Source organism: Pistacia vera, unplaced genomic scaffold (genome assembly GCF_008641045.1).
Source record: "Pistacia vera cultivar Batoury unplaced genomic scaffold, PisVer_v2 Contig303, whole genome shotgun sequence".
Classification (NCBI taxonomy): domain Eukaryota; kingdom Viridiplantae; phylum Streptophyta; class Magnoliopsida; order Sapindales; family Anacardiaceae; genus Pistacia; species Pistacia vera.
In genome coordinates, this window is record NW_022196117.1 from 425741 (window position 1) to 440504 (window position 14764).

General features: G+C 36.7%; 2 protein-coding genes and 1 pseudogene across 2 annotated transcripts; all 3 read right to left on the reverse strand.

Annotated features, from left to right (window-relative positions):
* Positions 1–473: 473 nt before the first annotated feature.
* On the reverse strand, positions 474–3257 carry LOC116135815 (annotated as a pseudogene).
* A 3416-nt stretch (positions 3258–6673) lies between these two features.
* On the reverse strand, positions 6674–10361 carry LOC116135843 (cysteine-rich receptor-like protein kinase 10). Its single transcript, XM_031421555.1, has 7 exons — positions 9504–10361; positions 9260–9397; positions 9046–9170; positions 8752–8962; positions 8365–8602; positions 7880–8030; positions 6674–7756 (listed from the first exon to the last, which is right to left on the reverse strand). The coding sequence occupies exons 1-7, from the start codon at positions 10297–10299 to the stop codon at positions 7424–7426; spliced, it is 1992 nt and encodes a 663-aa protein (XP_031277415.1). The 5' UTR covers positions 10300–10361; the 3' UTR covers positions 6674–7423.
* A 662-nt stretch (positions 10362–11023) lies between these two features.
* Positions 11024–14206, reverse strand: LOC116135842 (cysteine-rich receptor-like protein kinase 10). Its single transcript, XM_031421554.1, is given in 8 exon segments — positions 11024–11553; positions 11678–11828; positions 12155–12392; positions 12538–12748; positions 12832–12956; positions 13091–13183; positions 13186–13227; positions 13362–14206. Coding segments are annotated over 8 exon segments (1998 nt in total). The 5' UTR covers positions 14167–14206; the 3' UTR covers positions 11024–11220.
* Between the last annotated feature and the right edge of the window lie 558 nt (positions 14207–14764).

A 14764-nucleotide genomic window follows, 5' to 3' on the forward strand; every position in this document is an offset into this window, starting at 1 on the left:
AGTTTGAATAACGTAGAAGGCACCGTTCTTACCATATTATGGTCTGTTTCTGAACAGAGCAACGTTGAGTTACATCTCTGGTAGAAAATCTGACACAGCCTTGGCAGACGCTGGTGGTAACATCGCCCCGGCAGAGAAAGAGATTGTAGACCTTGTTAGGGTCTTGGCCTAGGGTGGTGTTGTAGAAACCATTGGAGAATCCATTGCTGGAGTTGGCGTCGGAGGAAAGAGTTATTCGAGTAATAATTAAGTATAACAAAAGGGTATTAGATTTTTCAAAACTCAAGATGCAGCGGATAACAAAATCAATGGAAACTAGTGACGAATTAACTATTTGATACTCTTTCCTCAGAAAACTCTGTTTTATACAGAGCATACTATCAAGGCTGGCGATAGCACATAATGAAAATTATATCATAAACAAGAAAATACCGAGCATACATCTCCTTCCTTTCAGGCTACATCTCCCTGAATAAAGTTGGCCACTATAGGATCAGTATATGATGAAGGATCCTTCAGTTCACCAAACTACAATAGAGAAACAAGCATTTTTGTCGCTTTTGGTTGTACAAGTGAATAGAAGTCTAAAATACTTCAGTAATTGATGCATCATCAACAGACCATGGCGTCGACTTGCTTTCAGATTGAACAAAATCGAACTCTTCTGTTGGCATGGTAGCCTCCCTTCAACTACCAACGAAAAATACTGGTTTTTAAGGAGCTGGAAGACTGACAGAGTAACTATTAAGCGTGAGAACTACTGTTGCCATTGTGGGTCTCTCAGCTGGATCTTCCTGGACACATAACAACCCCATATGTATGCATCTAATCACTTCATTTCTCGGGTAAGAATCTGTCAAGGTTGAATCCAACAATTGCAACGGTGTCCCATCCCTCCAATGTTTTCAAGCCTGAAATAAATGAGCTTCAGCTCTTAACTCTTTTCTATTTGCATGTGAAGATACTAACTCTAACAAAGGGGAAATACAATATACAATTTGCTTACATAGCTCACGAGATCCTCAGCACCATCTGTTTGATTCAAATTGCTGTTGTTCTTGCCAGTAATGATCTCTAGTACAAGGACACCGAAATTATACACATCGGATTTCACTGAGAATTGCCCATGCGTAGCGTATTCTGGAGACATGTAACCACTGTGCAACGAAGATTAATATTAAAGACAACAAAGAACCTTTGAAAATTAATCAAAAAAATTGAATGAATTCATTTTTCTGCATCAAAACGTACTGTGTCCCAACAATTCTGTTTGTTTTCACTTGAGTTTGATCAACTCCAACTATCCTTGCCATGCCAAAATCAGAAACTTTTGGGTTCATATCTTCATCTAACAATATATTGCTAGCTTTAAGATCACGATGTATAATTCTCAATCGAGAATCCTCATGAAGATAAAGCATTCCTCGAGCAACGCCTTCAATTATTTTGTAACGTCTTGACCAATCCAGTTCTGCTTGTCTTTTAGGGTCTGCATATGTCAAAATCAAAATCTCAAATTAAACTATTTAGGAGTTGAGTTCGAATCCATAATGAATGAAGGAATCCATTTGGTCTAATGCAAAACAAGATATTGGACTCATAAATCGTTGAAATTCATGGAGACAGTTCATACCATATAGAAAGTAGTCTAGGCTTTTATTCGTCACAAATTCATAGACAAGAATCTTTTCTTCTCCCTCCAAGCAAAATCCCCGTAGTCTAGCCAAATTTCTGTGTTCAAGCTTGGCTACCAATACAACTTCATTCTTAAATTCTTCTGCATCTTGCCCAGAGCTGCTTGATAGCCTTTTTACTGCTATTGCTTCTCCATTAGGAAGTATGCCCTGAAAATATTCATTAACAAAACGTTAGATCATCTGTTGAACCGACTATGTCTAAATAAATACAATAGGAATCAATGCTATACGTACTTTGTAAACTTCACCAAATCCACCTCCGCCCAACTTGTTATCAGTTGAGAAATTTTTTGTGGCTGCTTCAATTGTCCCCAAATCAAATTGCAAGGACTCTGCAGCTGAAATGTCATCATTTTCAGCTACAAAGGCACAGCCAGACATTAAATAATTTAATCATCCGAAAGATTGCAACAATAACATTTCTAGAGCACAGACAAATGGCAAAGTAAAACATTGTTTGGATTGTTGATAGAATAACTTCTTAAAGATTTACCATTATCTTCTTTCTTGCTCTCCTAATTAGGAAGCAATAGCCGGCTATGAAAAGTACTACAGCTACAACAATTGGAGCAATGATGGCGATGATTATTGAAGATGAAATTCTGCTTTTTCCTGCAAGAACGGTAACATTTTTATTTTGTACACCAGTGTTCAGATTTACTCGGTTCTTCTAAAGAGCTCCAATTTTTATTGTAAACTCAAAAATAGATATGAAAAGAATTCAAAGTGGGTTAGTTCAACTTTACCTTTAGGCCTTGTTACAGAAACAGGAGGTGGAGAAGAGAGCACAGGCGTCGGCGGCGGTGCGGCAGTAACGTTTTCATTATAAAACGGGTACAATTCATACTGGCTATAACAACTTGCAACCATAACTCTTCCTCCTGCTTTGGTTGTCGGCAAACTAACAAAAGATTGTTCAAGACAACTGTTACAGTCAAAACTTGACAGGTCCGGTGTGCACTATACAAGACAGTACAGTGGTTGACTGGTCGTAAAGTTTGCCTTTTTTGTCAAATATTTTTTAGGGGAATCAGTGGCCTCATTTGCTGCTTCCTTCATTGTAGTCCTTACTAGCTGATCAAACCGTTCTTTTTCTATAACATTATTAGGGTTGGACATAATAACACTGGGGTCACCGTCCACGGCAGAAAATATAGACGCGTTTGAGTAGCGTAGAAAGCACTGGTCGTACCATATTATACTTTCTTTTTCAACAGGACAACGTTTAAGAATGTCTGAGGTAGCAAAATTAACACAGTCTTTACAGGTGGTGGGAGTGACATCACCTCGGCAAAGAAAGAGAGCGTAGACCTTGTCAGGGTCTTGGCCTGCCGTGGTGTTGTAGAAGCCAGTGGAGAAACCATTGCTGCGGGTGGCGTTAGAGACAAGTGAAGAGAGGAGAAAATTGAGGTTAGATTGGTAGGTGCTATTTCTGTTAAATGTCGTTGTGTTTGGGCACATATGGTAAAGATATGTTGGATCAGCTGCACTTGTTAAACCGATAACAAAACTTACCAGATAGAGAACAAGAAAGAACATGAAGAATTTCCAGGAGGGCATTTTGATTCTTAGGTCTTAGGCTCTTCCTCTTAGGTTCCGTTTGAGGACAACGTACTGACAGGGGGTTTAGATTAATGCTAGCTTCTTCAGGAAGCACTAAAATGTGAGTCAAGTCAAATCAGCGGAAAGTTAAACCTCCCAAGTCATAATTGATGGTGACTTGAGTAGATATAAATAGTGGTGGAAGAAATGGGTCGGGTTAGACGGGTCAATCCTAACTCAGTCCGCATTAAAGGGAGTTTAACCCGGACCGCTTATAAGGTGGGTGGGCTTGAGCCCAACCCGCATGTAACCCCTGGGCGGGTCGGGTTGATATATGACAACCCGACGGGTTGCTGTTTTGTTTTTTCTGAAAGGACCCGCCAACCCGCTGGGTTGGCCAAAAAAAATAACAATTTTTTTTTTCAAATACCCCCTTTACCCTTGACATATAGCCGTTTTATAGCAGTTTGAGGGGGTTTTTTCGTCATTTTCTTTTCCCCCCTTTTTTTTCTATAAAGTGGCCCTAAACTCTCATATTTTTTTACATCCCAAATTCTCTCATTCTCTCATTTTCTTCGATCTCTAATCTCTATTGAAATCTCTCAATTATTCTCTTTGTTGTCAATTTACTCTCATTTTAATTTTTATTAGTTTTTGCAATTTTCAATTCATATTTCCATATTCCAATTCTCCTTCTTTAATTTTTTATTTCTTCTATATCAAATTTTTTTGTTTTTAACTACAATGGATAGATATTTCCATCCCGTCAATTCTGATGATGAAGGAAACTACTATCCCAATCCCCCTTAATTTGCTAACATAAATGTAGTAGATTCAAATAGTCCGGCTTTTCTAGTCTCAGAATCAGATACACCTCATAATATTCCCCCGATTCCTCCCCATGCTGCTACAGCTCCTGGTGGTTCTACAAGTGGTCCTCGTCCAACTTCATCTCAGGCTAAAGTGGGTTCATCAATTGCTATCGAAACCGACGATAGACACACATCAAACATTTGGGTGCATTTTGATAAGTTTTTCGAGACAGAAAATAGAGTTCAAGTGAAGAAAGCAAGATGCAAGTATTACGGAAATATTTATAAAGTTGATTCAGGTAATGGTATTAGTACTTTAAAAAGGCATGCTAATAAACATATTGCTCAACATGGAAATAAAGAAACCAATCAAAATGAAATAACTAATATGAGTACTTCTTGGCGTTATAATTCTGATGTATATAGGGAACAATTAGTTTTATATATTACTACAACTGATCAACCTATTAATATGGCTGAAGATAAATATTTTGAAAGATTTATTAAAAATTCATTTTTTCCAGAATTTAAAAGTTATTCTAAAACTGTAACTAGAAATGATTTAATAAAATTATTTGGGAAAATGAAATTAGAATTAAAAAATAAAATACATAGTTGTCATGCTAGTGTGGCTTTTAACTGTCAATATTTGGAGTGGTAGAGCTAAACAAGATTATATTTGTGTGACTAGTCATTATTTTGATAGCGAATGTAAATTAAATAAATCTTTATTAGGATTTAGATTAATGGATGTAGATCATAGTGGTGAACAAATTTATAATAAAATTGTTGAAGTTTTAGAAGATTATGATGTTATTAATAAAGTGATAAGTTTAACTTTAGATAATGTAAGTGCTAATAGTACATGTATAAATTTTTTTAAAAGCAATTATCCTTTTTATAACAATTTGAAGTTCTTTCACCGATGTTGTGCATGTCACATTATTAATTTAATTGTGAAAAGTAGTATAAAAACAATTAGAGATAATATTGATAGAATTAGGGATTCTTTAACTTGGATTACTAGTAGTAATAAAAGAAATGCTGAATTTCAAGATACTTGTATAAAATCAAATATGTCCCCTAGAACTTTTGCATTTGACATGCCTGTTAGATGGAATAGTACTTATTTAATGCTTGATTCATGTTTACCTTATGCAAATTTAATTAGTTATTTTGTAGCAAATAATAGAGGTCCTCATTATTTGGTAGAAAATAATTGGCATAAAGTTAAAATATTTCATTCTTTTCTTAAAATTTTTTACCAATCCACTTTACAACTTTCAGGTATGTATTATCCTATTAGTCTATTGGTAATACATACAATTATAAAAATTTCAGAGTTATTTACAAAAAACAAAAATAATGAAATTTTAAGGGAACCAATAAAGGCAATGAATTTTTTTTTTTTTTTTAAATATTGGAAACCTATTCCTTTTATTTATTGTTTAGGTGTTATATTTGATCCTAGAATTAAAATAGCAGGTTTATAAAATGGTTTAGACACATTAACTGAAAATTTACAAAACGAAGAATATGCCAATCAACTAGGAGAGGTAAGAGATTGTCTTACAGAGGTATATTTCCAATATGAAAACAGGTATGGGAACTCGCAAAGATGCGAAATACCTAGGGAAGTTGCATAAGAAGAAACAAATGAAGACTTCTACTTCTGGAGTGTATTTAATAGGCCAAAGAGAACCCAAACCCGAAGCACAACCTCATCTTCAGAAGCACCAATAACGAATATACTTTCCTCCATGCAGTCATAGAGTAATGGGCTTCAACAATATTTGGGAACCCTTGAAATATTACCAGCAGATCCATAACAAATAGCCAATTTTAATGTCTTAGAAAATTGGAAAACCAGAAAATGTATTTTTCCAGTATTATCAAGACTTGCCTTGGATGTTTTCGTTGTTCCTATCTCAACCGTCTCATCCAAACAAACATTTAGTGCAAGTTGAAGAATTTTAAATGAAAGGAGGACTAAACTTTCACAAAAAAATGATTGAAGTCCTCACATGTCTTCGAGATTGGGAACGATTGCGCCATCAAGAACAATACGAGGTTGTCGACGATACTTTAATTGAATTATTTCAATTTTGTAATATAGATGATATGGATGAGGGAGGTCCTAGTCAACCCCCAAATTAGTTGTTTTGTAAATTGTAACTTGTAAATTAATTGTCAATTATTGCTCTCTTTTTTCTTTACCAAGTTTTTGTCTCATTGGGTTTTTTTTTGTGAGGTTTTTGACGAGGCAATAATTGTTGTAATTTCTTATTTTATTTTTTGATAAATAAATAAATCTAATTTTTTTTTTATATTACAATTTTATTATATTAAAATTGAATTAATATTTGAAATGTTAACAAAAAAAAAATAATTGAATTGAATTGAATTATTGATATTTGAAAAGTTAACTAAAAACATAAACAAAACAAACAAAACAAAACAAAAGAAAAAAGTTATTAAGGGGGGGGGGGGGGGGGGGGGGGGGGGAGGCGGCTAACTTGGCCCGGCCCGCAGCATAACCTGCCGGGTTAGGGTTGGCGGGCCAAGCTAGGCTAGCCAATCCTAACAAGGCGGGTCGGGGTAGCAGGGTAGGCCCAAACTGCCAAAAACACTAACTCTTTGCGGGCCGAGCCGGGTTGGCCAGGCGGGTTATATTTCCAACATTAGATATAAAAATGCCTAAGTTTTATTGAAGGCAGGCGGCCCATCCCAATTATCACATTTAACAATGGCAAATCAATTGGTTTGACCAAATTATAAATTGTCTACATGACAAAAAATCATTTATCTCCCTTCGACTTTTCAAATTCGTTAGTATATCATCCAAAAATCTCCCCCAAACTTAGTTTTGGCCATTAAATGTAACTGAAGACCATAATTGACTATTAAAATGACAAAAGAACTGATAGATGGCCAATTTTCCCTGGAATCAAAACACTAAGCTGCAAAGTCCTAAATGATTTGACAATGAAATTATTAACCTGAAGTAAGGAAGGAATAATAATACTAGGACTGATTTGACAGTTGAAGCCGAGAGAAGGATTAAGCTTTTGCAGGTTCCGATGCAGTAGACATCCATCACTTAACCTGAGATGTACCAACAATAGATTTCTTTAAAACATGGAATTTTCTTATATGTTCTTTTCAATAGAATTAAAGAAGGCTAATGCTCAAAGGATTCCTTAGTGTTCTCCAGAACTAGAAGTAGATCAAATATCTAGTGTCAGTAAAATTGACATCCGAAATCGAAGTCCAGAGATATTTCCATATTGCCCGTGTTCACTATTTCTCTTCTTGAAAAGAAGAATTTGTCACTTTTGGTTGTACAAGTGAATTGAAGTCTAAAACAACCTATTATCGAGGATATACTTCAGTAATTGATGCATCACCAACAGACCATGGGATTGAGTTGCTTTTAGATTGATCAAAGTCAAACTCGTTTCTTGCCATGCTAGCCTCCCATCTAGTACCAAGGAAAAAGGCTGGCCGTCTAGGTGCTGGAAGAGTAACAGAGTAACTATTAAGCATGAGAACTATTGTTGCCATTGAGGGTCTGTCAGCTGAATATTCCTGGACACACAACAACCCCATATGTATGCATCTAATCACTTCATTCCTTGAGTAAGAATCTGTCAAGGTTGAATCCAACAATTGCAACGGTGTCCCATCCCTCCAATGTTTCCAAACCTAAAACAATAAATTATAACCATCAATTAGCTTCAGCTCTAACCTTTTTATTTCTCCACTCTCTAGTTGCATGTAAAGATGCTAACTCTAACAAAGGGGAATTACAATATACATTTTGCTTACATAGCTCACGAGATACTCAGCACCATCTGGTTGATAGAAATTGCTGTTCTTCTTGCCAGTAATGATCTCAAGTACTAGGACACCAAAACTATACACATCGGATTTCACTGAGAATTGCCCACGCATAGCATATTCTGGAGACATGTAACCACTATGCAACAGAGATTTTGTTAATATTAAAGAGAACCAGGAACCTTTGAAAATTAATTGAAACAATTTACACATCAATTTATTTAAGGCTAACCAACAAGTTCTCTAGATGTTATTCCTAGAGCTATTTGGTATACCAAATGAAGAATGCATTTGTTGATATAAGAAAGCTCAAAGAGGCATTGTAACTTTGTGTTGTGAATTACAAGTAGAAATTTGTAAACCATCATTAGACATTTTTTCTCTTTCGCAATGATTCAAGAGCTAGGATTATATAATTAATGAATGAATTCATTCTTCTACTTTCCTCAAAGCAAACAGTAGTCAAAACTTACTATGTCCCAACAATTCTATTTGTATTTGCTTGAGTTTGATCAACTCCAACAATCCTTGCCATGCCAAAATCAGAAATTTTTGGATTCATATCTCCATCTAATAATACATTGCTTGCTTTAAGATCACGATGTATAATTCTCAATCGAGAATCCTCATGAAGATAAAGCATTCCCCGAGCGATGCCTTTAATTATCTTGTAACGTCTTGACCAATCCAATTCAGCTCGCCTTTCAGGGTCTGCAAATGTCAAAATCAAAATCTTAAATTAAATTATTTAAGAATTGAGTTCAAATCCATAATGAATGAATGAAAGAATTCATTTGCTCTAATGCAAAACAAGGATATTGGACTCATGAATCCTTGAAATTCATGGAGACAGTTCATACCATATAGAAAGTAGTCGAGGCTTTTGTTCGTCACAAATTCATAGACAAGAATCTTTTCTTCCCTCTCCAAGCAAAACCCAAGTAGTCGAACCAAATTTCTGTGTTGAAGCTTGGCTACCAATACAACCTCATTCTTAAATTCTTCTGCACCTTGCCCAGATCTGCTTGATAGCCTTTTTACTGCTATAGCTTCTCCATTAGGAAGTATGCCCTGAGAATATTCATTAATAAAACTTCGGATCATCTGTTGAACCGACTGTGTCTAAATAAATACAACAGGAATGCTATACGTACTTTGTAAACTTCACCAAATCCACCTTCGCCCAACTTGTTATCAGTTGAGAAATTTTTTGTGGCTGCTTCAATTGTCCCAAAGTCAAATTGCAAGGACTCTACAGTTGTAATGTCATCATTCCCAGCTACACAGGCACACCCAGACACTAAATAATTTAATCATCCGAAAGATTGCAACAATAACAGTTAATAAAATAACTTTTTAAAGATTTACCATTATCTTCCAGTGGAGGGCTATTCTTCTTTCTTGCTCTCCTAATTAGGAGGCAGTAGCTGGCTATGAAAAGTACTACAGCTACAACAATTGGAGCAATGATCGCGATGATTATTGAAGATGAAATTCCGCTGTTTCCTGAAAGAAAAATAAACGAATATATAATAGTAATTTAAAATGATAAAGCTTAAATTTACTGAAAATAATACTGAAAAGTAATCAAATTGGTTTAGTTCAACTTTACCTTTAGGGGGTGAAGAAGAGAGCGCTGGCGTCGGCGGCGGTGCGGCAGAAACGTTTTCATTATAAAACGGGTACAATTCAAACCGGCTATTACAACTTGGAATCAAAACTCTTGCTCCTACCCGGGTAGTCGGCAAAGTAGCAAAAGATTGTTCAAGACAATTGTTACAGTCCAAATTTGACAGGTCTGGTGTGCACTGTACGAGACAGTACAGTGTTTGAATGGTTGTGAAGTTAGCCTTTCTTGTCGAAAATTTTTTAGGGGAAGCAACAGCCTCATTTGCTGCTTCCTTCATTGTAGTCCCTACTAGCTGGTTAAACCGGACTTGTTCTGTAACATTGTTAGAGTCGTAAAAAACCGCACCGGGGTTACCTTTCATCGTAGAAAAGATATACTCGCCTGAGTAGCGTAAAAGGCACGGATCGTACCATATTATACTTTCTTCTTCAACAGGACAACGTTGAAGAATGTCTGAGGTAGCAAAATTGACACACTCTTGACAGGTGGTGGGAGTGACATCACCTCGGCAAAGAAAGAGAGCGTAGACCTTGTCAGGGTCTTGGCCTGCTGTGGCGTTGTAGAAACCGGTGGAGAATCCATTGCTGCGGGTGGCGTTAGAGACAAGTGAAGAGAGGAGAAAATTGAGTTTAGATTGATAGGTGCTATTTCTGTTAAAAGTTGTTGTGTTTGTGCAATCATGGAAAAGATATTTTGGATCAGCAGCACTTGTTAAACCGATAGCAGAAGTTGCAAGATAGAGAACAAGAAAGAACATGAAGAATTTCAAGGAGGGCATTTTGATTCTCAGCTCTTAGGCTCTTCCTCTTAGCTTCTGTTTGAGGACAACCTCGTACAGTGTTAGTATCTCTACCTAATTAAAAGAACACAAGAGTCAAATCTGCGGAAAATTAAAGCTTGGGAACGATAAGTAGGGTAACTGATGTTGACTTGAGTGGATATAAAATGCCAGTTTTTTATTCACGGCGGCCCATCCCACTTATCACATTTAACAATAGAAAATTAATTGGTTTGACCATGTAAGAAAGCAAAGAAAAATGTAACAGAACAGAGTAGAGAATTTACTGGAGAAAGTTTTCTTCAATTCAAGCATCATTTTAGTCCCACTCTCATTTGCAATCGTTGACTCTTTTTCTATCTAAACTAAGCTTTAACTATACCATGGTATTACTTTAACTTTACCACAGTTAATCACAACTATCCTCTAACTACTAGACAACTCTGAGCTGTACTCCAATGGAATCCATTGCCGGAGTTGGCGTTGGAGAGAAGAGATAGAGAAGATTGAGGTTAGACTGGTAGGTGCTTTTTATGGAGAAAGTTGTGTTTTAGCAGATGTGAGAAACGTATGTTGCATCAGCTGCACTGCTGAATCTGAGAAAAAAGCTTAATAGGGAGAGGAACCCAAAGATCATGAAGCACAATAATTTAACTATTTGATACTCTTTCCTCAGAAAACTCTGTTTTATTCAGAGCATACCATCAAGGCTGGCGATACAACATAGTGAAAATTATATCATAAACCAGAAAATACTAAGCATACATCTTGTCCCTTTCAGGCTACATCTGCCTGAATAAAATTGGCCAATATAGGATCACTAAATGATGAAGGATCCTTCAGTTCACCAAACTACAATTCAGAAACAAGCATTTTTGTCACTTTTGGATGTACAAGTGAATTGAAGTCTAAAACACCCTATTATCGAGGATATACTTCAGTAATTGATGCACCATCAACAGACCATGGGATTGACTTGCTTTTAGATTGATCAAAGCCAAACTCCATTGTTGCCATGCTAGCCTCCATTCTACTACCAAGGAAAAAGGCTGGCTGTTGAGGTGCTGGAAGGGTAACAGAGTAACTATTAAGCATGAAAACTATTGTTGCCATTGTGGGTCTGTCAGCTGGATCTTCCTGGACACATAACAACCCCATATGTATGCATCTAATCACTTCATTTCTCGAGTAAGAATCTGTCAAGGTTGAATCCAACAATTGCAACGGTGTCCCATCCCTCCAATGTTTCCAAGCCTGAAACAATAAATTAGTCACAATCAATTAGCTTCACCTCTAACTCTTATATTTCTCCACTCTCCATTTGCATATAAAGATATTAACTCTAACAAAGGGGAAATACAATACACAATTTGCTTACATAGCTCACGAGATCCTTAGCTCCATCTGTTTGATAGAAATTGCTGTTCCTCTTGCCAGTAATGATCTCTAGTACTAGGACACCGAAACTATACATATCAGATTTCACTGAGAATTGCCCATGCATAGCATACTCTGGAGACATGTAACCACTGTGCAACGAATATTATGTTAATATTAAAGACAAGAAGGAACCTTTGAAGATTAATCGAAAAAATTTGCACATTAATCTGTTTAAGGCTAACCAACAGGTTATTCAGATGTTATGCCTAGAACCATTTGGTATACCAAATGAAGAATGCATTCGTGATATAAGAAAGCTCAAAGACGCATTGTAACTTTGTGTTGAGAATTTCAAGTAGAAATTTGTAAACTATCATTCGACATTTTTTCTCTTTCGCGATGATTCAAGAATTAAGATTATATAATTGAATTCATTTATCTGCTTTCCTCAAAGCAAGTAATAGTCAAAACTTACTATGTCCCAACAATTCTGTTTGTATTCGCTTGAGCTTTATCAACTCCAACTATCCTTGCCATGCCAAAATCAGAAACTTTTGGGTTCATATCTCCATCTAACAATATATTGCTAGCTTTAAGATCACGATGTATAATTCTCAATCGAGAATCCTCGTGAAGATAAAGCATTCCTCGAGCGATGCCTCCAATTATCTTGTAACGTCTTGACCAATCCAATTCTGCTCGTCTTTTAGGGTCTGCATATGTCAAAATTAAAATCTCAAATTAAACTATTTAGGAGTTGAGTTGAAATCCATAATGAATGAAAGAATCCATTTGGTCTAATGCAAAATAAGGCTATCGGACTCATGAATCGTTGAAATTCATGGAGACAGTTCAGACCATGTAGAAAGTAGTCAAGGCTTTTGTTCGTCACAAATTCATAGACAAGAATCTTTTCTTCTCCCTCCAAGCAAAATCCCAGTAGTCTAACCAAATTTCTGTGTTGAAGATTGGCTACCAATACAACCTCATTCTTAAATTCTTCTGCACCCTGCCCAGAGCTACTTGATAGCCTTTTTACTGCTATAGCTTTTTCATCAGGAAGTATGCCCTGAGAATATTCATTGATAAAACTTCAGATCGTCTGTTGAACCGACTGTGTCTAAATGAATACAACAGGAATGCTATACGTACTTTGTAAACTTCACCAAATCCACCTTCGCCCAACTTGTTATCTGTTGAGAAATTTTTGGTGGCTGCTTCAATTGTCCCCAAATCAAATCGCAAGGACTCTACATCTGTAATGTCATCATTTCCAGCTACACAGGCACAGCCAGACATAAAATAATTTAATCATCCGAAAGATTGCAACAATAACATTTCTAGAGCACAGACAAATGGGAAAGTAAAAGATTGTTTGGATTGTTAATAGAATAACTTTTTAGAGATTTACCATTATCTTGTAGTGGAGGACTATTCTTCTTTCTTGCCACCCTAGTTAGGAAGCAATAGCCGGCTATGAAAAGTACTACAGCTACAACAATTGAGCAATGATGGCGATGATTATTGAAGATGAAATTCCGCTTTTTCCTGCAAGAACGGTAACATTTTTATTTTGTACACCAGTGTTCAGATTTACTCCGTTCTTCTAAAGAGCTCCAACTTTTATTGTAAACTCAAAAATAGATATGAAAATAATTCAAAGTGGGTTAGCTCAACTTTACCTTTAGGCCTTGTTACAAAAACAGGAGGTGGAGAAGAGAGCACAGGCATCGGCGGCGGTGCGGCAGGAACATTTTCATTAAAAAACGGGTACAATTCAAAGTGGCTACAACAACTTGGAAGCAAAACTCTTGCTCCTGCGTGGGTAGTCGGCAAACTAGAAAAAGATTGTTCAAGACAACTGTTGCAGTCAAAATCTGACAGGTCTGGTGTGCACTGTACAAGACAGTACACTGTTTGAATGGTTGTAAATCTAACCTTTCTTGTTGAAAATTTTTTAGGGGAGCCAACAGCCGCATCTGCTAATTCCTTCATTGTAGTCCTTACTAGCTGGTTAAACCGGACTTGTTCCGTAATATTATTAATGTTGTACAAAATAAAAGCGGGCTTAGCGGCCATGGTAGAAAAGATATACTCGCCTGAGTAGCGTAAAACGCACGGGTCGTACATAATTATACTTTCTCTTTGAACAGGACAACGTTTAAGAATGTCTGAGGTAGCAAAACTAACACACTCTTGACAGGCGGTGGGAGTGAAAACAAGTCGGCAAAGAAAGAGAGCGTAGACCTTGTCAGGGTCTTGGCCCGCGGTGGCGTTGTAGAAACCGGTGGAGAATCCATTGCTGCGGGCGGCGTTAGAGACAAGTGAAGAGAGGAGAAATTTGAGGTTAGATTGATAGGTGCTATTTCTGTTAAAAGTTGTTGTGTTTGGGCAATCATGGAAAAGATAGTTCGGATCAGCTGCACTTGTTAAACCGATAACATGATATAGAACAAGAAAGAACATGAAGAATTTCCAGGAGGGCATTTTGATTCTCAGGTCTTAGGCTTTTAGCTTCTGTTTGAGGACATCTACCTAATTAAAAGAACACAGAGTCAAAATCTGCGGAAATTCAATTTTTGGGAATGGGAACACGCCAGTGATGGTGACTTGAGTGGATATAAAATGCCTTAGTTTTATTCAAGGCGGCCCACCCCACTTATCACAATTTAACAGTGGGAAATTTTTTCGTTCCACAAAATTAAATCAGGGGTTAGAATAAAATTTCATGCGCAAATTGGGATTGAAACTGACCAATAGAGTCATCAAGGATGCTGTCCATCGGAGACGCACCTAGTGAATAGTGCAAAAACGAAGACTTCATTATATAAACATAACAAAAACGAAGACTTCTGATTTAACAAAGAAGAATTAATTGTTTTAACACAGGAAAAGAGCTATAGCCTTCATGCATAAACATAACTGTAGAAGTATTATTGATTCTCAACCAAGCAATCCAAGTACCCCACCCAACAATGTGATGTCTAATGTTTCTGTTTCGACATTCAGAAGCCATTAGGAGTAACAGAACTTGCCGTGGGAGACTGTCAATAGGAAAAATTCACCAGTCCATGTCCACATGAGC

Coding starts and splice junctions, on each gene's coding strand:
- LOC116135843 (XM_031421555.1), bottom strand. CDS start 10,299: ATGCCCTCCTTGAAATTCTTCATGTTCTTTCTTGTTCTCTATCTTGCA. Junction 8,963..9,045: donor GATTTGGTGAAGTTTACAAA/GTACGTATAGCA, acceptor GAATATTCTCAG/GGCATACTTCCTAATGGAGA. Junction 7,757..7,879: donor CTGAGTATCTCGTGAGCTAT/GTAAGCAAAATG, acceptor TTATTGTTTTAG/GTTTGGAAACATTGGAGGGA.